Source organism: Epinephelus fuscoguttatus, linkage group LG9, assembly GCF_011397635.1.
Source record: "Epinephelus fuscoguttatus linkage group LG9, E.fuscoguttatus.final_Chr_v1".
Lineage (NCBI taxonomy): Eukaryota > Metazoa > Chordata > Actinopteri > Perciformes > Serranidae > Epinephelus > Epinephelus fuscoguttatus.
In genome coordinates, this window is record NC_064760.1 from 969,504 (window position 1) to 991,597 (window position 22,094).

The window sequence follows — 22,094 nt, forward strand, 5'->3', positions numbered from 1 at the left end:
TATTTTCACAGTTGAAACAGAAACAATCAGATAAAAGAAGATCAAATAAAACCACAAAAAAATAAATGAAAATAAAAATAATAAAGTTATTTTACTTCCTGTGTGAACGGTGCAGATAAAGTTTATTATGATGTATGTTTCTATGTTTTTCACTCGGTATCAAAGTGATCACTGAGATGTGTGTGTGTCTCACATTACAGACGGCTTCATACGACTTTATTCTACTGTACTGGACTGAGACAACTGTGTCGTTACCATGACGATAAGCGTGTGAGTGGAGATCATCTCGTAGTCGAGCTCCTCCGTCATCACCAGGACTCCACTCTTGGGGTCCAGATGGAAGAACTTGGTGCTGTCCGGGTGGAGGCTGCTGTGGATGGAGTACACCAGTTTACTGTTGGTGTCGGCGTCCTGCGCGCTGATCTGCAGGATGTCTTTCCAAGGCGAGGTGTCCTCGGGAACCCTCACCTGAAGCACACAGGGACAGACGAGATGATGGGTGAAGTCTTTCAAGGTAATGAAAAAGGAAAACGAACAGGAAACAAGTGGGTCTGTGAAAGTGGACAGGAAACTGAAATCCTGGACTTTTACTTTTCAATCTGAGCACAATTTTTATTCATAAAGGCGACTGACTGAGGAACAGAAAACATTTCCAGGACAAGAAAATGCTCCGTTAGAGACAGAATTTCAGAGCGCGGAGCAGAGGGGGCAGTGATTACTGTGATTAGGAGAAATAACAGTGAAATAGAAATAACAGCAGCCTGACACTGTCCTCTGGATGTCCTGATAATTACAGTAAAGAACGCCTGCTGAGGGGATAATACGTCTCTGCTCGTATCTAAATTTAAATTTAAAATGATCCCTCTGAAAAATCTCCAGCCAGCTTCATGCTTAACACAGCAGGCCGTATTTAACCCATCCACAGCTCAGGGTCTAAAGGGCATTTAAGGCATGTCAAGCTCCACTTTCTCTGGTTAAACAGCACGTAATCTGGACACAAAGGACGGCACGAGGAACAAAGGAGTCGTATTTAGTCCCTTAATTAATCCTAAGTGTGTTTTGGGCGTAACATGAATTCAACCAATCATTACCTTTAAGAGCCAGGTGCAGAGTAACGAATAAGAATATACTGTGGAACATTTTAAATCTAAAAACTGCAGTGATAAATCTGACAGAGGAAACACAACTAAACTTTTAGTCTCTGAAATAATCATCAAAGTTATGCTGCTCCTTGTGTGTAAATGTGTACAGCATCTCTCTTAGTGTGGAGTCTGACAGCAGCTCTGCTCTGATCTCTGCTACGTTCACATTTTACAGAATGTCACAGCAGCAAATATCAAAACTAAAAACTGTAGTTATAAACCTGACAGAGGAAACAGAACTAAACGTCTAGCTTCTGAACGACTGTAAAAGTTGTGAATAGTCAATGAAGTTATGCTGCTCTTCGTTTGGTCAGACAGCAGCTCTGCTCTGATCTCTGCTACATTCACATTTAACAGAATGTCATTCATATTTTCCTCATTAGTGATGTTTTATTTCACCCACCTGTAACCCATCCACGCGTCCCTGTGTCTGCAACAAGCAGGGAGTATGCACATTGTGAGCCCACCTATGTCGGAGCATCTTATTATCTGAGTAACACTCCCTCTAAATGTGAGGAAAATTCTGCTCCCTTCTGACTATAGACCGGGTTTTTGTTGGTCACTGGATCAGTCACTTTCTGTTGCCTCAAAATAGCAACACGGCAACAGTGCGCCTTACTGCATGTCATTTTAAGACCTACATGTCCATATTCACTGTGGCCTAATGGCCCACAGTGAATTTACGCTGCTCCTCATTTGCATGATAAATCTGACAGAGGAAACACAACTAAACTTTTAGTCTCTGAAATAATCATCAAAGTTATGCTGCTCCTTGTGTGTAAATGTGTACAGCATCTCTCTTAGTGTGGAGTCTGACAGCAGCTCTGCTCTGATCTCTGCTACGTTCACATTTCACAGAATGTCACAGCAGCAAATATCAAAACTAAAAACTGCAGTAATAAACCTGACAGAGGAAACAGAACTTATCTATTAGCTTCAGAAATAATAAAGTTGTGAGTAAATGTGCACAGCGTTTCTCTTAACGTGGAGTCCTACACGCCCATGGTTGCACAGAACAGTACATTTGCTACTTACACAAGGCAGTGAATGTGACAACTGCATCGGTCTGAAACTAGCCATGACAGTTGTGCTGCACTGAGCACCGGGTGAAAGAACAGAACAAAAGAGAAATCAGTAAATCAGGCCCACCAAGTCGTAATGAGTCATAAACATCGCTCTCACAAGCCAAGTTAAGGAGTTTCATTTTTTGCCTGTAACTTACCTGATACAGAACTTAACTTTTATATGAACATTTGTATAAGATGGGACTTTCGTCGATGCAGATCAATTAAGGTACTTTCTAAACCCTCGGCATGTGACGACCACGATCTGCTTCAAAAAACGCACTCATCCTCCCAGTCATAACTCAGTCAAATGTGAACACACAGACATGATACACAGATGTATTAAATTCGGTGTGATTTACACTTGTCATCACACATCACATATCTGTGATTAACACTGTGAATAAACTACAACGAATCTGTTTAGAAATCATTGGGGGAAAAAACGCACCTTATAACTGCAGAACTGATGATTATCACATTTTTAAGTTTTCTTCAGTAACAAAATCATCTAGCCAAAGTTGTGTGAACATCAGTGGGGACACTGGAAACAGGAAACGCTAACAGCTAATTCGGCACAACGTCCTGATGTCAGTTTGCTAAAATATAAACCGTTATAGGCTCAAGTTGTCCACAGCTGACTCACAAACTCCACGGCAGCAATACACTTCCTGTTTACATCCCTCGAAACCCTTCAAATGTAGTTTTAAAAGTCAGAGTGTGATTACTCTGTGAACAGAAGTAAAACAAAGAATTAAATCCAACATGTCCCAGTCGATCTCATGTTTACTGTTCAAATAAAATAGATGTTTTTCTCTTGTTTATTTAGGCATTGTTTTTTTCAGCTTCCAGTTGAGACATGTTGGAAAAGTTTGAGTCATACTGACACAGTTTGATGTTAGCTAAAATAGTTCTGTTGTAAAAAAAATATTGAAAAAACCCTACGTATGGACTTTAATTCATGAGATCACAGAGACATGTTACTCTGCTTCTGGTCACACCTGTTGTGTCTCTGACAAACCCATAAGTTTGGGTGTCACTGCTGCAACAAGTCTGGTGTTAGCATGAACATTCAAATGTAAATCTTTCTCTCACCTCGTACAGCGGCTTCAGGAAGACGGGCCGATGCTCATTCATGTCCAGCACACGGATGTAGGCCTGCAGTTTGGAGATGGAACACACACGGTTTGAGAAAATGGATGCTCAGCGTGAACGACATTAAATATGGAAAGCATCGCTTCACACGCAGCAGCTGAGCCGCCGCTGCCTGCAGGATTTAAGATGAGACCTAAAGCAGAGATTTACACACTCAGACCAGGACATGAATAAAGCTGTGGATGTCTGTTGTCTAAAACTGCAGGTAGAGCTCACTGAGTGGAATTAAAATCAATGTGACTTGTTCTGGTTGCTTCTCTCTTTAGAGGTGTGCTGAGCAGGACTGGATGAAAACATGCACATCGTGGAGAAACAACAAACAAGAGTACACACACAGACTACAGACAAAAACCTTTTTAGTCAGAGTTTGTATACAAATATATATATACATAGTCTTTGTTGTTTGCTTCATGTCTCTGACCTGTGTGGTGGCGCTGTGATGGCCGTCGGTGACCCGCACTGTCATGTTGTAGTTGGAGCGTCGAGCTGCATCAAGCCGGCGGGCGATGGAGATGGTTCCTGTATTCCTCTGGATGTCAAAGTCCTTTTCTTCATCACCACCTGAGAGACAGACAGAGACAGGTGAAGGACAGACAGGTTTATCCCATCAGGTGTGGAGGCAGGAGACAGGATGAGGGTGTCCAGCCATCAGGTGCAATATCTAAGATGGTTCGTCACACTGTGCAGCTCTGATTTTGACTGGTTGCAGGAGTGATGCATGGTGGCATCGTCCTCCAGCGTGTGGAGAATGGTGGTGATTTCCCAGCGGGGGGCGCTCTCACTGATGAGCCGCTCTCTAACTCTGAGGGGCCCAAACTCCTCCAGCACTGCTCAACGCTGAAGACAGAATGAGACATGTTTACTGGGTCACCTCACACACAGGTCGCTCACAGCTGCACCTGCTCAGTCGTCAGCAGCTTGATTAAACACACATGAAGTCAACCGGACACATCATCATCATCATCATCATCATCATCACAGGTCCCACAGCTCCACAGAGCACAGTCTCTACCTGCTGGTATGTGTACATACCTACATACCAGCCTGCAGTGATGGAATGAACCCATGAGCACATGAGCACATGAGCAGCGGGGTCAGTCTGTACACAGAGATAAACTGAGTCACAGGAAACAGGTCATATATGATTCTTCATGAGATGAAGCGTTTGAAGCTAAAGATATTTGCTCACTGAGTGAACGTCAAATCTGATAGAGGATGATTAGCATCTGAAACATGTCTGGAAACAGCTGATCTAGGATCAGGATGAAGAATGGCTCTTTCATGTTCGTTGATCCTGAAGCTAAGTTGTCTTCTTCTTCTTTTACCGACATATGGAACGCCACATTTGGTGCATGAAGGACGGTAAACTACACTGAGACAGCTCCACATTATCGGTTCTTGATTTTGTTCTCTCTCTGGTAACAACGCTTGTAAAGATTTGAACCTTCTCACAGTGAGCGCACGCAGCACAGGTGCAGCAAGGGGAAATAAATCTAGATTTTTGAAGTGCAGTCTTCAGTCTGAATCTGTTCTTGTTCTGTGTTTGACTCGTCCTCTGCTGCCTTGTGACATTCAACAAGATGAACACAGGACAGTTCATTATAGTGCAGCTCATCTCATGACGACCAGAAAGACTTTTCACACTGACCAACACGGCAAAACCGTCGTCTGTAAATCAGTGGATACGTTTCTTGAGCGTCACACTCCTGAGAAATGACTCATTTCACTGTCAGGATTTGATCTATTCAGTCTGAGAACATTTGGAAAGACGAGATGAGACGCACAATTAAATCATTTTATCCCCAGTGACGTTAGCGGAGCGCTAAACAGGAAGTAGCCACTCAACCAGCAGAAGTCTCTGGTCTGCCTGCTCTGTGGGACCAATGATGAGGAATCAGTGCCGATCGATCATTCTAGACGCAGCAGTTGAACCATTTTGGCTTCATGCGTCACAGAGTAACTGTCACAGGAATGAACGTGTCCCCACCTCCGACACTGTATCCAGGTCTCTACATACATCCATGGTGGAACATTATGAACACATTATGAACACATTAATCCTTCTGTTTTGACCAAAATGTGTTTTACTAGAGGGCAGCTTTTATTCTCATCTGTCACATGAATGTGAGAGATGGTCAGAGAGGATGTGAGAAAATGAAAAGCAAACAGATCAAAATATAAAACGACGATCTAATGAAAACATTTATTTGACGTCTCGCTGACTCGACTCGACTTTGACTCTTTCAGTCACTGAAACTAACAGTGACACTTTTGTACTTCCTGTTTGTCTCTTTGAACTTCAGGACTCATAAAGTTAAAGTTTGTGTTTCTGATGAAGCGTCTGAACGATTGGATTGTAACAAACCTGAGACACAGACGACAACAGAGACATGGATTCTTCTCTCCTTCATATGAATCCATCCATCCATCACAGCAGGACGCTCGTTTACACACTGAGCCCAGAGACACACTGAGACACACACAGTGTCCACCACAACACGCTGTCTCATTGTCTGTCTCACTGCATGTCCCACTGCCTGTCTCACTGCCTGTCTCACTGTCTGTCTCACTGCCTGTCTCAGTCTCCATCTGATGTAAGTTCATGTTTAACCTTGACAGTTTCTAGGACAGTTGAGGCAGATGATGGCCGGATGAATGACGTGTGCAGTGTGTGAACACTGAGACGGTCCTCATGTTGTTTCTACAGGAAGCTGAAAAGACAAAGAAAAGTCCGCACACTTCAGCTCCCATTAGGTGCATTTATTCCACCAACCAGTTGCCCTTCTTCACCAGTCTGAAGAAAGGCACCTGTGGCCCGAAACGTCACTCCAGGTTGGTGGAATAAATGCACCTAAAGGGAGCTGAAGTGTGCGGACTTTTCTTTGTCTTTTCAGTTTTATTCATTTAGTCCAGCACCTTTTTCATTTTTTGGATGTGCGCAGCTGCTCTGTTTGTTTCTACAGGAAGCACAATGCGCCATCAGTAGAGAAGCAAACCGCCGATAAAAGAGGAGAAGAAGAATATAAGTCAGTGTAAACAATGCGTTCACAAAGCATGACAATAACTAGAATTCTGACCGCATGGCCGTCTGCCTCTGCAAACTAAATTATATCCATGTCTGTGCGGACTCATATGAAGCCATGACAGGAAATCTGGATCCTGCTGCAAAGACGTGACACATTTAAAACACGGATGCGTCACACACACGGGAAATCTGTACCATCAGAATAACTTGTTCCCATCACAGGAGCTCCGCCTGAAGTTTCCTGTTCTGATTTAAAGCTCAGATGTAAAGTCAGCTGTGACGCCACTGCTGCAACTTCCTCAGCAGAAAACATGTCTGAATACATGTGCAGGTTCAGACGGCGGGCTCGAGGCCGTTGGTAGTGACAGTGAAACGCTGAAGCCACAGAGTGAGACGTCGCTTGAAGCGGCATTTGATGGAGGCGCTGCATGTGATCCGTCCTCAGTGTCTCTTCCTGAGGTTAAAGGGTTTTCCTCATCAGCTGTGAGGGTCCAAAGGACAGAGGGACGTCGTCTGCTGTGAAGCCTCTGAGGCAAACTGTGATCTGCGATACTGAATTGAATTAAAATGACAATAGAAATAATTAAATTTGCTGATTTCACACGTCTCTGCAGCTCAAATCAGCTGCCAACTTTCTACCCAGATTGTTGTTAGCGCTTCTCCTCCTCCTTCTCCTCCTTCTCCTCCTCGTCTTCAAAACATTTGAAACATACTGTGTTATAAACCTGCAGTAACACTGACTCATTCTGTCCGTCTGTTTCTCTCCTTTCCTTCCTTCCTTCCCTCCCTCCTTCCTCCTCTCTTCACACCTCCTCCTGCACCCTCATGACTTTCATGTCTCTCAGCAGGTCGTGTGTCCATATGAGAGGAAGGTAAACCTCATGCCTGCTCGGCCAGATGGTGTTTATTAAGACGTCCACCTTGTAAAGGGCCACACGCACACACACACACACACACACACACACACTTACTCAGTAAGTGATTGCTGAGGCTGCACTCTGTCATCACTGTGTTTTAAATCCTGTATTATTTCTGCTTTAAGTGAGAAGAAATGTTAAAGCACTGAAACGTCTCTTTTTCCTCCTCACACCTTTCATCACACACACACACACACACACACACACACACACACACACCCTGTACACTCCGTGTTTCTTGTAGGTCGGCAGATAATTGGGTCATCCAGCGGACTGTTTCTGTCACTTCCTGATGACTGACTGCAGACGAAGCAGCAGCAGTGACAGCTCTGTTTAACTGATTCAGATTTCACGCTCTGTGACTGACTTCCTGTTCGACACACACACACACACACACACACACACACACTCACAGGAAGATTTACATTGGAAAAAGAAAAGACTGAATCGATGCAGCATCGCTCATCGCCGCTGTCGTCTCAGCACAGACACAGGAAGATGTACTGTGAAAGTAATTTTTCACTTTACTGATGGACTCCGGGCAGATGTGACGTCCTCGCCATGGTCACAGGTTCAGCTCCCTGCGGGGCCGTGCAGGCAAACAATCTCCTTCACTCACGGTACAGGGGGGAAAAAATGTGCACGCCAAACGTCATGTTAGGAAGGAAAAAGGATCTTCCATGCTGGAATTTCACTGACATTTTTATTCATGTCTCCGTTCCTTCATCCATCTTCTGGATGTTTATCTGGGTCGGGGCTGCCGTGGCAACGAGGCAGGCTGAGAGGTCTGAGGCCATCAGTCATTGGACAGGCGGACCCGCCCTCAGCCCGGCCTCATGTGTGGACGTCACACACGGAGCAGATAAGGAGAGCGTCTCATTCATCTGGTTTCAAACACAGACTGTATAGTGACATCAAACATTGGTTCTTGGACTCCTGCTCTGAACATGATGCATAAAGAGACCTGGACACAGCGTTGTAGGCGGGGCCTATTTCACTCCTATGAAAGTTGCAAAGAAGTGCATGACGCCAAAAAGTTTGGTATCTCACGTATAAAATCATTTAAATTATTGGCATCGCTTTGTGTCCCACTGAGCAGCAGGGGCGCTACAGACTTCCACCCGCCAAGAAGCTAATTTCCAGTTTAGCTAACCGCTAACTTGAAGAGGGATAAGATGATTTCATCGTCTCTTCTAGACTTTCTAACTGGTATCAGACCGAATGGATCAAATCCTGACACAGAAATTAGTCACAGTGGTTGTGAAGATCAAAAAAATGCATCACTGATTTACACACGTCTCTTTTGAGTTGAGTCTTTTTGGTCCACGTGGCATCACATGACCATATCACCACACTGTTTGGCCACCATGAACATATGCTTCAAAGCCACACGCACTGTCGGACCTGGCTGTTAAGTCTCCATTCTGGTATCTTGGCGGTTGCCACCTTGAATTTTCAGAGCCAAAAGTGACCGTATGTGGCAGAGAGGGTGGAGCTGTGGAGCAGATCTGACTCATAGACTCTGGTGATGCCTTGCAGACAGCCTGTCACTCTGGACGCAGTCATTGTGATGTCACACATAGGTTTATGACTGAAGAGACCATATTTGGACAAAAGGGCGGGGCTATCCTTAATGCTAGCTGCTAGCTTGGTTAGCACAGTGCATCACAGCCATGGTGATAAAACTAATGCTGCTACACCTGCACTCTGTGAACCTGGCGGCTCCACCATGGTTACGTTACCGAGCCAACGCTGTCGCCAGGGTAGCGACTTGTCAGCGGACACCCAAGGCGGGCCACAGCCTCAAATCTAACATCAGTACAGCTGTAATTTGGCCTTGTGTCACAGATAATTGTCACTATGACCTGTGACATCTGATGTGAGGCAAGAACGGAGCCCATGTTGTTTGTTTCATCGTATATTTCCTGTCGCAGGGTGTAAGGAGCTCTGCAGCCTTTGAAGTCACACATTTAGTTTTACTGCTTTTCCTGAGGACGTGTTTTCTCAGGACATTTTTACTGGACTCTACAAATACACCTGACTGATTCATTCTCCAGCACAGAGGTCCAGACGTGAAGTGACTGATGATTCTGAAGACGAAGTGCCTCTGAGTTGAAAATCTTGATCCCTACAGGGTCAAACTTTGCAGGCAGCAGACATCGCCTTCAGGGCGAGAACTCTGAGCTGGAATGACCATGAAACAGATGTCCCTTCCTCCAGTAACTGCTCTGGGACATAAGGAGGTTTAATTCCTCAGCCTGTCCTGTGACTGCCTCCGGGTGTCCTCCAGGTGCCCGACCTGCCTCGACAGCTCTGCTCAGCAGACTACAAACAGACGCACGGAGAATCAGGTCAACTCTCCTGCTGAGACGACATCATTTCCTCTGATCTGATCAGCGGTGTGATACTTCGAGCCACTGCTCAGAGGTTGAGACGAGAGGTGAGGGTCAGTGATGAAGAGCGATTGATTCTTTCCTCCAATTCTCTCCGCCTCTGCAGCCCCGCTGTGCAGTTACAATAAATTCTGTACAATAACTTCACGGACGGGACAGAAACTCTGCGTTAGGAAAGGTTGATAATTCTGATTGTCATTCGTTAAACAAACGAGTCGAACGCCCTGTAAACAAATTACAAGTCTGACCTCTCCCTCCTTTTCTGGTCACAAATGTTCTTGGATCCAAAGAGCATCTTCTCAGCTGACCTTCATAAACCTGATATAATGTTTTAATAAATGAGCTTTAGACATGATGCTGAGATTTTTTTACCTTTGGACGAAGCCAGGCGAGCTCTTTCTGCTAAACTGAGCTAAGCTAAGCTAAGCTAAGCTAAGCTAAGCTAAGCTACCAGCATGCAGCTGTTTATTTATACTTGACAGGTATGAAAGTGGCGTCGATCTGTTCATCTCACTCTTTAAGAAGAAAGCAGATAAACACATTCTTCTAAACAAATTATTTCTTTAAATTATAATCCGATCTTTAACAACAGGAAGTTGATTCTCCTCATACAGGTCTTTGTCTATTCTCAGCGTGTCCCTGGGATCAGGACGCCCTGCAGGACCCAGAGACTCGTCCTCTCAGAGCAGATGATCAACCCTCCTCTGCAGGGGACAAATCTCGTCCTCCAGCAGCGAGCCGCGGCCTCGGACCCGCAGGTGCTGACCCTCATCCGGACCTCATCACACCCAGCTGGGACCCGGGTCCAGAGAAGGACACCGCATCCATCCACAAACAGCTCTTTGATTTCCTCTGAACCATACGTGTTGTGTTTGTGCACATTCACAGGAGGTGTTGTCTGAGTTATTGTGACAGCCAGGAAAGTCTTCATTTGTCTGTGACAGTTATCTGACGGCCACAGACGCTCGATAGGCATCTGAGCTCTGCTGCTGGAGAGGAGGACGCTGGGAACTGAGCGATAAACGCCTGATCATATCTGCATGGGAGAGGAGTCGCATGACACAACAACATTCCCTCTACGCCAACACCATGAGGGTCTGTGATACACCTCCTCCACCCAGGAGAGGAGAGGAGAGGAAAGGAGAGGAGAGGAGAGGAGAGGAGAGGAGTCTGATGACACAACAATATTCCCTCTATGCCAACACCATGAGGGTCTGTGATACACCTCCTCCTCCCAGGAGAGTTCAGACACCTTGTCCATAAGGTACAAACACTTTACTCCTCCACATTGTCTGAAAGCTGCAGCTCGTTGTTACTGTGAAGTTACTGATGTGTTGATCAGGACAAAACAATAATAAAAGAGATGACAGACACATGTTAAGTCCAATGAAAAGTTTGTGGCTAAAGTTCTGTCAACTGTCTCTGGGCCAATCAGCAGAGGACACCTCGGGCGACTCTGACTCAAGCTGAACAGGATCAGAACATCAGATACTTAAGGTGCTTTTCAGACATATATAACTGTGATATTAGACCTGACCCGCACACCGCCATCTTGGGCAGAGTGTGAAACCACCAGTTAACTAGACTTAACTTGCGTAAGTTACAATAACTTGTGTAGGTAAACTAAGTTAGCTAACATACTGCTGCCTGATAGTTGGAGATTTGAGTCATCAACCTCTCAGGTCACTCAGAGTCCTTCAAATCAATCAGTCGCTTACTGATTTATCTGTTTGTCAGTTAGTGTGCTGTGGACCTCTGGGGACGTTTTAGTCCTCAGATTTAGCGACAGAGTGAGCACTCTTCACTCTCACGCAACTCTCCGGTACAGACAGCTGCAGACACAGAGGCAGCATCACAGAGGAGGAAAGACTCTGACATGTAAGTGGTGAATTCACAGTTCACGGATACTTAATAAGACACAGTCTTTGATTTTTGTTTGATATCTCGTGTCAGAATTTGTCGTTAGCGCTGTTAGCTTGTTAACTACGTAATGTGATAGTCACTGTCTGAACGTCCTGCTGAACCTTTTAAACTCTGCATGAGATTTATATTGAAGAGTCGAATCTGTGTTTGTCTCACAAAGTTAAGCTGTAGTTACTGAATGTGACTCCAGTTCTATGAGTTTGTGCACCTGCTCCTCTCCAACAGTCACAGATGTGGTGTTGGGATCACTGGCAGACGACCTGCTGTGTTTGAACTGGTGTGAGAGCTCAAACTATATTCTATGAGACGTGTGTGTTAGTGTGATAAACTACAGACAGAACAGCAAATGGATTGAAGCATTTTACTGGTCTCAGCGACCACTGAAGGGTTTTACAACACACACACACACACACACACACACACACACACACACACACACACATTCATACAGCGATGCCAGAGGAGACCTCACAAGGTGCCACCTGCTGCTCAGGAGCATTCAGACAATCTTAGGTTCAGGATGTTGCCCACAGACATGTAGAGCGCAGGGACTGGGGATCGAACTGCAACGGCTACCTCCTGAACTACAGCCGCCTCAGACTCCTCAGGACTCGTCCGCTTCGTGACAAAACACTAACACACCAACGTCAGAAGACGTAACATCCGGCACCAGCAGCTCTGAGACAAGCGAACGTCCCCTCAGGGATGCAGAGAGTGTCTGTTGTGATCTGTCGGGTTCTGGCACAGACTGAAGTTGGCACAGCCGACTGAACAGGAGGAACCTCGGTCTTTCTCTGCACACGCCGCCCCGCCTGGCAGGAAACAGCCTGGCCAACCCTGATGTGTTTTCCTGAGAGGCTTAAAGGGGACGAGACGCAAACACGTCCGGAGTCCGAGAGACGGTTTCCACTAAAATACTGTCAGGCCTTTTATTCCTCATAAAGCTCTGTGTGGACGTCCTCCTCAGAGAGGAGCGGGGAGGAGAGAGGAGGATGAGGAGGGAGGAGAAGGAAGAGCAGGAATGGTCAGGGATCCATCCTGTGGTGATCTGGCAGGTGATGAGAGGAGGAACGCTGCTGATTTATCCTCACAGAGAGAAAACGTCCCGCTGACACCAGGACCTTTTTTTCCACCCGAGTCACTCCAGCTCTCTTGTTTGCATTTATTCATGTTCAGTCCCTCCATCAGCCTCCACACACTCATATTTAAACCTCAAATATCTGCTCAGACGTTCAGTTTCATGAATATCAGGCCAGTCGTTCTTCTGTGATCCTCCTGACAAACTGAAGACCTCACCGTTATTTCTCCAAAATCTAAAACTACACTGTAAAGATTTGTTTAAAATAATCCTCAGCAAACATCTTCGTACTGCCTGCAGTTTGTCTTTGTGTGTTCATGTGTGTGCATGTACACTGTGAGGAGAAGGTGAGGGTGTGGTGGAATATCCAAGGTGAAGGGGGTCAGTCACAGCTGACGGTCGCAGCCCGCTCCTCAGTTAAGCCGAACATTCCCCCTCTGAGGCACGTCATGTTTCAGGAGCTGTAAGTGTCTTTTCTGGGGATTAAACCATCACCTCAGTCACCTTTCACACAGACAACACTGTCACTTCAAAGCCCTCCTTACAGCTCCACAGTTTTACCTCACCACAGTCATTTTCTGCCACAGCTGGCCGCCATCTTTGTTCTTTACCAGGGACAGGATGTGAGAGCGACCACAAACACTGCTGTCTGTCTGTCTGTCTGTCTGTCTGAGATGAGCTTGGTTCCTGCAGACACTGACACCGTTCTGTAAACTCCCTCTGTGTCCTAGTAGCCTTCACCTCCTCCTCCTCCTCCTCCTCCTCCTGTACCTCAGCAGTTGTGTAAAAGTATTGAGGCCTCAGTATCAGTGTGAGCTGCAGGACTCTGCTGACCTTTAGAAAATAACTCGTGTGCTGATCAGACGGCGGCTCGTACAGATGGATGATGGCGGGAACCTGTTTGTATTCTGAGAGTCGGCGCTGCACAACTTCTCTGTAAGTGGCAATATGCTGAATGTCACATACCATTTCCTAATGTGTTGAGGTTCGTGCGGCGGCTGCAGCAGGCTAACGTCACACACACACTGTGATCTACGAGGAGTCATTACACACTGATCACTGAGCGCTGAGCTCAGGAGCTTCCTGTTTCCTCTCCTGTCAGACGCCGCGCTGCCAGGAAATAAAAATTAATAGATTTTATTTATCCATCTTTTGTCTTCTTTTAGAGATCGTTACCTCCGTCTGTGTGATCCTGAAGGTTATTCTGTTTTCATCACCTGCAAACAACTGCCATCAATAACAGCCTGAGTGTGTGTGTGTGTGTGTGTGTGTGTGTGTGTGTTCTCACCTATGATGTCGAACCACCTCAGCGGGTGCGTCTCCGTCATGATGATGCCCACCATGTGAGTGACAGGCTCCGTTTCCATGACAGCGAAGGTGAAGTGGGGCTCATCAAACGTGATTGGCTCAGCAGAGGGCGGCGGGCGGGCGATCCACTCGATGTCGAGTCTCGACGTGGACGAGCGTGACGGGCTGCCCTGGTCTGTAGCTTTAATCTGGAAATTGACACAGAAATCAAATGAACATGTTAATGAGGGTTTTATTAAAATCAGAAGGACTGTGAGACGATCCGGAGGTCGTGAGGTCACAGTCAGGCTCCGCCCACCTCACTGTTTTAAGTAAATGCTTGTTGATTATACGGGAGCCCACAGAGCCAAATTTAAAAGTATCTGTTGCCTGTGAGAGTGAGGTCTGACACACACACACACACACACACACACACACACACACTTTATTCTACACACAGTCCTGCTGACACTCACTACAGCACCAAATGTGGATTCATCCGCTGCTGAAAATAGTCCCCATCAAAGTCACTATATTGTTTGAGCAGCTGTGAGTCGTTTTAAAGACTTAAATCTTGACTTGACACCAACAGGTCCGGAGCTGAGAGTGTGTGACAGCGTGGGGAAGCTGTGACGTACAGACACAGACGTCTGACACTGCTGATCTTTGTTAGATTTGTTCAGAAAGACGTCAAACAGCAGCTCCTCCTTCAGTCGTCTTTCAAGGTGCTGAACATGGAGACAAACGGACTCTTCATGAACGTCCTGGGAGTCAGAGGAGGAAGAGGAGGAAGAGGAAGAAGAGTTGTCTGATGTCTCTGCAGCTGATGAACCTCTCTGACTTCAACAATGCAGCGTGATGACACAGACTGAGAGCGCTCTTTAGTTTCAGCGCAGGTGTTAGCGAGGCGCCTTTCAGCGGATTACACACGGGTAATTTAGCGTGTTTAGCAGAGCCGGTGGGCTCGGCCTCGACTGTAAGGTCTCCACACCTCCTACAGAGAGACGTCAGTGAAGCACAGCTCCTCACAGAAACTATTGACCCCAGGTCTGCTGCAACACAAACTCATTAACGCCGTCGCTGACAGACAGCACACAGCGTTTTACCCTCGAGGCCCCGCCCACCTGGGTTTATCACCTCTGGTTTGATAATAACTCATCGTTCTGGACGCTTACCGTGAGAATACTGTAGTTTCCAGGCCAGAAGTCACCATGTGATGTCACCACGCCCGTCACAGGGTCGATCTCAAACGCCTCATCCTTGTTGTCTTGGAGCTTGTAGGTCACCACGGCGTTGGCGCCCTCATCGTCGTCACGAGCGACCATCCTGCAGACTTCCTGTTTACCCGCCTGCCGGCGCTGCTGCGGGAGTTTGATGTGGAAAAGTTTGTCGGTGAACTTTGGTCGGTTGTCGTTGGCGTCCAGCACTCGGATCACGACGGTGGCGGTGGAGCGCAGAGGTGGGGCGCCATTATCTGACACGATGACCTGAGGGTCAGAGGGGTCACATCACAGGGGTCATTATCTCACACACACACATCCAAACAATAACAAGTGACCTCCTTCTGATGTTCCTCTGTTGACTTCAAGAACTTTCAGACTCTTCGTTTCTCTCCTGAAACATTTAGCTCACACACAAACCTATCATCCTCTACCTTTAGTTTTAACAACATTTTGAACTGACGCCTGAAAAAACTATGCAAACGTCAAATTTGATCTCCAACTATGTAAAAACCTTTTACGCTAGCTTAGGTAAACAAACAAACAAACAAACAAACAAAGAGTCTTTTCTCTGAATGGAATCTGGACACGTCTTCATGACTCGTGGTTATAGAGCAGCAGGCTGTGTGGTGTGAACACACATCTGATGAGTCAGAGTCGTGTGTGTGTGATGCTTTAATGAACAGCTGTAACTCACACTGATGTGTGTGTGTGTGTGTGTGTGTGTGTGTGTAGAACAGATCCTGTGATGGATTTATTGACTCTCTGAACAACACCAGCGTTTGTTTCTCACCTCGACACTGTGCTCTGGTTTATCCTCCCGATCCAACGCTGAGAGAGTGCTGATGACACCTGCGCACACACACACGCACACACACACACACACACACACACACACACACACACACACACACACAGAATCAATGCCGTTAGTGAGTGTGAGTCCTGAGAAGTGAGAGCACTAATCACACCTAAACAAACACAAACAGTGACGAGTGTTACTGTGTCTGTGTGTGTGTGTGTGTGTGTGTGTGTGTGTGTGTGTGTGTGTGTCTCTGTCTGCAAATTATTTTACCCAGATTTTGAATTTCAAGGTGTTTTTAATCCTTTAATCCCAGAGAACACTGTTACAGCCAGTATCACAAAAACTGTCCCCGTGGGCTGCACATACACACAACACAATAAAGCGTCCAACACTGTGTGTGATTTAGACTGGCTGAAACCTCTGCTGGCAGCTAGGCTAATTTATACAATGTAAAATGCCATAGGCTTGTGCTAATAATGTTAGCATGTTGTATTTGTGGGGGGAAATGTGTCCAGCAACAGCAAAGGCTCCGCATACAGCATCACTTCCTGCCCTCAGGGATCAATACAAGTATTTATGATTCATCATCATCGTCATCATCATCAGACAGGTGGCAGTTTGGTGAATCAGCGCTTCTGTCTGTGTGTTTCTGATATCAGATATAAAGTATGTGGTTCAGCAGGTTATTCAGACATGTTTAGCTTCAGTGCAGCTGTTTGTGTGTCTGCAGCTGTTTGTGTGTCAAGTGAAATCAGAAGTTGTGTTGAAAAACAGTTTGTCAGGTACCTTCAGACCGCCGTCGTTCTCACCTGAGCACACCTGCTCAGACTCTGACTAATTGTTGGGTTTGAAAAATTTGAAAAAAAATCACAGGAAGCAGCAACATGTTGGAGAACATGAGGTATGAACTGGTTCTGTTTGAGGAGAACTGACTCTGAGGCTGCGACTGTGGAGCTGAGGCATATTAAGTGCTCTCTGAGAAATAAAGGTGCTGATTGGAACCTTATTGGGTTCTCCGGCTTGTTGCCAAGGAAGAACCCTTTTCCACCAAATTAGCTCTGGTTCTTGAACTGGTTCTGTTCAGGAGTCTCGGTACCTTGGTGCTATCCAAAGAACCAGCTTATATTTCCACCAGTTTTGATCAGAACGATCATCAACATCAGTGCTGCATGGTGGCAGATCACACTGATTATCTAAGAACATTATTATTATTTGTTTTTACCCAAACAAAAACAACCATGGGCCACACGTTTATTTGTTCTGATGATTTCTAACTTCACTTCTCTGTAGTCTCTTTCCGAGCCGTAGAACACAACACGCCAACTGATGTCATCACTGCTGTCATCACTTCAGGTGAAGGAAAACCTGATTTTATTTGGTTCCACTTGAGAACCATCGTTTAAGGCTCTGAACCAGTTTTTTCTTTTTCTTTTGTGGAAAAACTGAACGGTTCAACATTAGGTCCAGGAACCAACAGAACTGGCTCCATGTTGGTTGATGAGGGGTAAGGAAACTCTTTGTGGTTCCTGGTAGAGAACCTGTTCATAAATCAGCCTGACTAAACCAAACAAGAAACTTGACTTGGACTTCTACACCAAAGACTCAAGACTTCAAGACAGAAGATTAAAAGTATGCTTCTAAAAAATGTGACACAAATCTGTTCATTTCCTGCAAGTTGACTCTTAATTCCCACAATCCACTTTGTTTGAACCAACCTGACATCATCCAACCTACCTGACATTATATGAACACATCACATATGAAAACTACTCAGTGCAAAATGTTTGACACTTCCAGATGGAGACGCAACAACTTCCACCAAACTTCTATTCTGCGATTATTGCTGTTAAATTGAGTTTACATATAGTGAAGAGTGAACTGTGACTTGTTTAGGACTCTAAACTTGGGACCAGGGCCGTATGCAGGATTTTTGAAATACCAAGGTCATTTAGTCGTGGTGCACGTGGGGGGGTCAGAAATTTTTGTCAATTATATATCAAAAGTCTTCAATCTGGTGTACTTTGACAGCCAAATTAAGAGGCTACATCTATAAAGAACTACACACATCATATTAGATTAATCCTATCTTATCATGTTTCTCTTCCCACTTAATACTATAGCGTAATTGCCTTTCACCAAACTTTGTTTGTGGGTATTTATAATTATGTTTGAACCACTTATTCTTTAGCAGGAAGTACTTCTCTTCATCTGTCAGTTGTCAGTTATATTAATTTTTATATCAATAAAAAAAACTAATCCGTGTGACTAAATTCTTACATTTTTACATGTATCTCAGCATAGCAAGTTGGAAAAAGACATATTCTGTCATATATGAAGAGGGGAGACTCTCTGGAATCTGGCAATATAAGAACCATGATGCTGGGACATTCTGTCACTTCACAGCTGTCCAAAACATGTGGTTTGTGCCAGGCGGACATGATTGCCAGTATTTTTTCATTATTGCAAGAAATTCCATTGACTCATTCACAAGTCAAAAATGTGTTTTATCTGAAAGAAACATGCAATATTTACATCTAAGATCATAGAAATATAGTCAACCAAGTGCAATGATGTCCTCCAAGATAATATTTGCCCTGTCAGCATGCATAATTAGGCTGCAGTTGTCTGGGTGCGCAAAGGTGAAGTGGCTGGTCTTGTCATCCAAAGTTTGATGGAGTGTCAACTGGACAATATGGAGATAGGTAAAATGGGTTGTAATGGGTTGTAAAGAAATTCGTCAGGTTTTTATTTTGTAGACAATTGATCTGTATTTAAAGCGTGATGGGATGACAGCACAGTGATGTGTGTGGTATCCTCGGAAAGCTCTGCTCCTGCACTTTCATATAATATGTGTGGCATTTCTGTGCGAGCCTGTGAGTAATCCATCTAAGAATAATGTGTGTGCAAAGCTGTATGAAAGCTGCGTCGCTCAAACAAGAGTACCAGAATTTTCTTTTTTAAATAATTGCTATTATAGAGAAGAGAGAGTCACTCAATCACTTTCCATCGGTCCTCCCACGTACTTTCACCGCACAAATGAAATGGTTTATTTTTATTTTAATTTTATTCATTCATTTACGTCTGGAAAAAATACCAAGGTCATGACCTCGGTGTCCTCAATGGTAGTTACGGCCTTGCTTGGGACCTGACCTGGGCCTTCAGAGCAAAGACTTAAGACTTACCGGCGATTTGAATACAATGATGGTGAGGGTCAGGATCTCTAAACAGTCCTTGACGAACCCTTCTTCCTGAGAGTGTACTGAGAACATGGTCTGATGTGCAACAGTCAGTGTTGAAGAAGAAGTGGAGGATATTACATTTTGAGGGTAAGACGCCCTGCTGACAGTCGGCCATCGCTGACAGACGGTTTAACTGATGCGTGTCTGACTGTAACACAGTGACATGTGTGTGCAGCTGACGGCCAGGTGAGCACAGGTGTGAAAACACTGCAGGTACATTTGTCTCCTCTCACTGATTAAACACACGGATCACCTCTGAGTCTGCAGACAACGAGCTGCTGAATGTTCAAACCACAAAAGCAACAAGAGTCTTAATTAATATCTGAGCAGCAGCCGCAACACACCTGAGCCTCACCTGCCTGCTTCCTCTTAAAGGGACAGCGCACCCAAAAATCACTGAGCGTGCTAACGTTACAGCTCAGCCGAGGAGGACACAGTAAACATTAATGTTTACGTGTCACAATGTGACGTCCAGGAGTGTGTTAGTTCAGATTTCTGTTTGCACATGAGCACATATTTAATCAGATAATGCCTCATTTGCATATTTAAACATAACATTTCAAATCAGCCCAGTGTTGTGTTTCTCTCAGTGCCCATAAATTCCATCATAAAGCCAGATGCCAACAGGAAACACTTATTTTTCCCGAGCAGTGACACAAAGGGACAAATTCTCCAGAAGGTATTTCAGCTTCTTCTTGACAACATGTTTTCTCTGTTGCCGTCAGGGCATCGTTACATTTTACCTGCTTGACTGTTGGAATGGAATTTCTTTTGCTGATGATAAAACTTTGATTGGATTTATAGCTTCCTTTATTCTGCTGAACCCCTCGGCACATTTTTATTTTTATTAATGACTCGTCTTTATAAAGTGAAGGTGTCTGCAAGGCCGACGTGTTCATACTCATGCAGAGAACATGTGTGGACAATATTTACAGAACATGGACTCTGGTTATTATGTGGACGTGGACGGCACTCAGGATCAGACAGAGCCTACAGAGAAAGGTTGTGCTGCTGGATGAATCAGACAGATGTGTGTTTCTGAATAAAAACACTGAAGGGAGAAGTTGTAGAAGAAGAATGTCTCCTGCGGCTGCAGGCACAGCGTCTCTGTTCTCCACCGGGTCACCTCAGACTGATGTAACTGAGGAAGATGATCCTCCAGAGAGCTGTTTATTCATCAGGACTCAGAGCAGAAGGCAGACAGGGGGAGGTGTGGGAGCTGCTGCCTGCAGACAGCGCTGAGGGTTTAAAAGACCCTGCTGAGGGTCGTTCAAGCTTTTTATGACAGAGCAAACAAGCCCTGCTGGGAGGACATCATCATCATCATCATCAGGACAGGTGGGGCACATTAGAAAGTGTGTTTTTGTCATTAGAGTGAGGGCTAAACGCCGCTCTCTCCATCGTCGCCTGTTTTCACTCAGCCGTGTGGACCGCTGTCAAAACCACGAGAAGATAAACAGACATGTCTGACATGTCGAGACCTGGTCTGTTTGTTTCCTCCTCTTTCCCTCCAGATTCAGAGCCAGCTGGCTTTTCAGCAGCTGCTGCTTCCCATCTTTGTTTCCTTAATGGAGCCTTTATTTACTCACTCAGAGTGCCGCTGCTAAAATGATGTGGCATTTCTCAGCAACATTTCAACATCAGTGAGTTACAGAGCAGAGATGCTGTCAGTCTGAGGGACACAGTGAGTCAGACTCATCAGGATTTAACAGACACGAGTCCTCAGACTGTCTCTGGTTGGTTTTTACTAAACAACTTCTTCAATAATAAATGGATGCAAATCAAGTTGCATGTGCAAACAAAGCCCCTCAACAGAGACACAAACAGCCTGGGTCTTCACTAATTACAACAGCAAACACTTTAAATACTGATCCAGCACTCAGGCAGCGCAGGGCCTTCAAGAGCCTCGTCATTATCAGACCATTATCTGATCTGATCTGAGAGAGAAAACTCTCACTGCCTCACTGACTACCAACACTATCTGATCCCTGCAGCCATCCTCAGGGGACGCACTCTCAGCATGAGGCAGATACTACATGTCAAACTGTAGCATCACAAGTCAGAGACACAAACAGAGGCTCCGTTCACACCTGGCAGCAACATGTGGACAGATCTGAATACTCAGACCACGTTCTGAGGTGGTCATGGCCAAACATGTTTCTACAGTGTGAATGTGTCCTGAGCCACAGTGAAGGGCCGCCTCCTGAGGAACCCTCCTGCTGTGAGGCAACAATGTGCCTCCAGCCTCCTGTGTAACTGAAAGAATATACTGATTTGCATAAGCATAGATTTCAGGGCCTGGGGGGGGCAGACCCAGACTCAGGTCTCAGTCTGCGGCTTGTAAACTGTAAATAAAGCCAAACATCAGAAATAATTTAAAGAATTCATTGTTGTTAACGTGTAGCTAATGAATGGGGAACATTCCTGGCATGTCGGGCCCTGCTGACAGACCTGCACTTATCTTTGATCATTTTGGGTCATTTTGGTAATTTGGCACGCCCCGGCTCTCTGCACCAACCTGCTGCTGCTGAAGTCAGACAGCAACCTGTCTCAACTTAATACAAACTCAGTAAAAGAGGGATGGGTCTGGATGCCCTTTGTGTTTGTGATTCGCTCAGCTCAGATCGTCTCCTGCTGAAACTTTCATTCTTCAGGGTTGAATCAGACGCACGGCGCTGCAGAGCGAAGTATATATGAGCTTCAGGGGGTGAAGCTTTGTCAGAAACCTGCGCACAGCCGTGAGTCATGTTGATCCTGTCGAGGCATGAGAGGTTTCTGCACCTCTCACCTGTACATTAGTAACAGTGCATTCACTGTGAAAATACGACGAGGTGGATCCTGTTCTG

The 22,094-nt window shown here is 45.4% G+C and overlaps 2 protein-coding genes across 2 annotated transcripts in view; one reads left to right on the forward strand and one right to left on the reverse strand.

Annotated features, from left to right (window-relative positions):
* The window catches only part of LOC125894085 (uncharacterized), a 328,241-nt gene that overhangs the window by 115,325 nt on the left and 190,822 nt on the right, over positions 1-22,094 (forward strand). The window lies entirely within an intron of this gene.
* The window catches only part of fat2 (FAT atypical cadherin 2), a 119,376-nt gene that overhangs the window by 71,480 nt on the left and 25,802 nt on the right, over positions 1-22,094 (reverse strand). Inside the window, exons 4-9 of the mRNA XM_049585213.1 lie at positions 15,998-16,056; positions 15,160-15,471; positions 13,986-14,193; positions 3,783-3,922; positions 3,302-3,364; positions 256-468 (exon numbers count right to left, since the gene is read on the reverse strand). Of these exons, the coding sequence (XP_049441170.1) occupies positions 256-468; positions 3,302-3,364; positions 3,783-3,922; positions 13,986-14,193; positions 15,160-15,471; positions 15,998-16,056 (995 nt within the window). The remainder of the gene's footprint in view (positions 1-255; positions 469-3,301; positions 3,365-3,782; positions 3,923-13,985; positions 14,194-15,159; positions 15,472-15,997; positions 16,057-22,094) is intronic.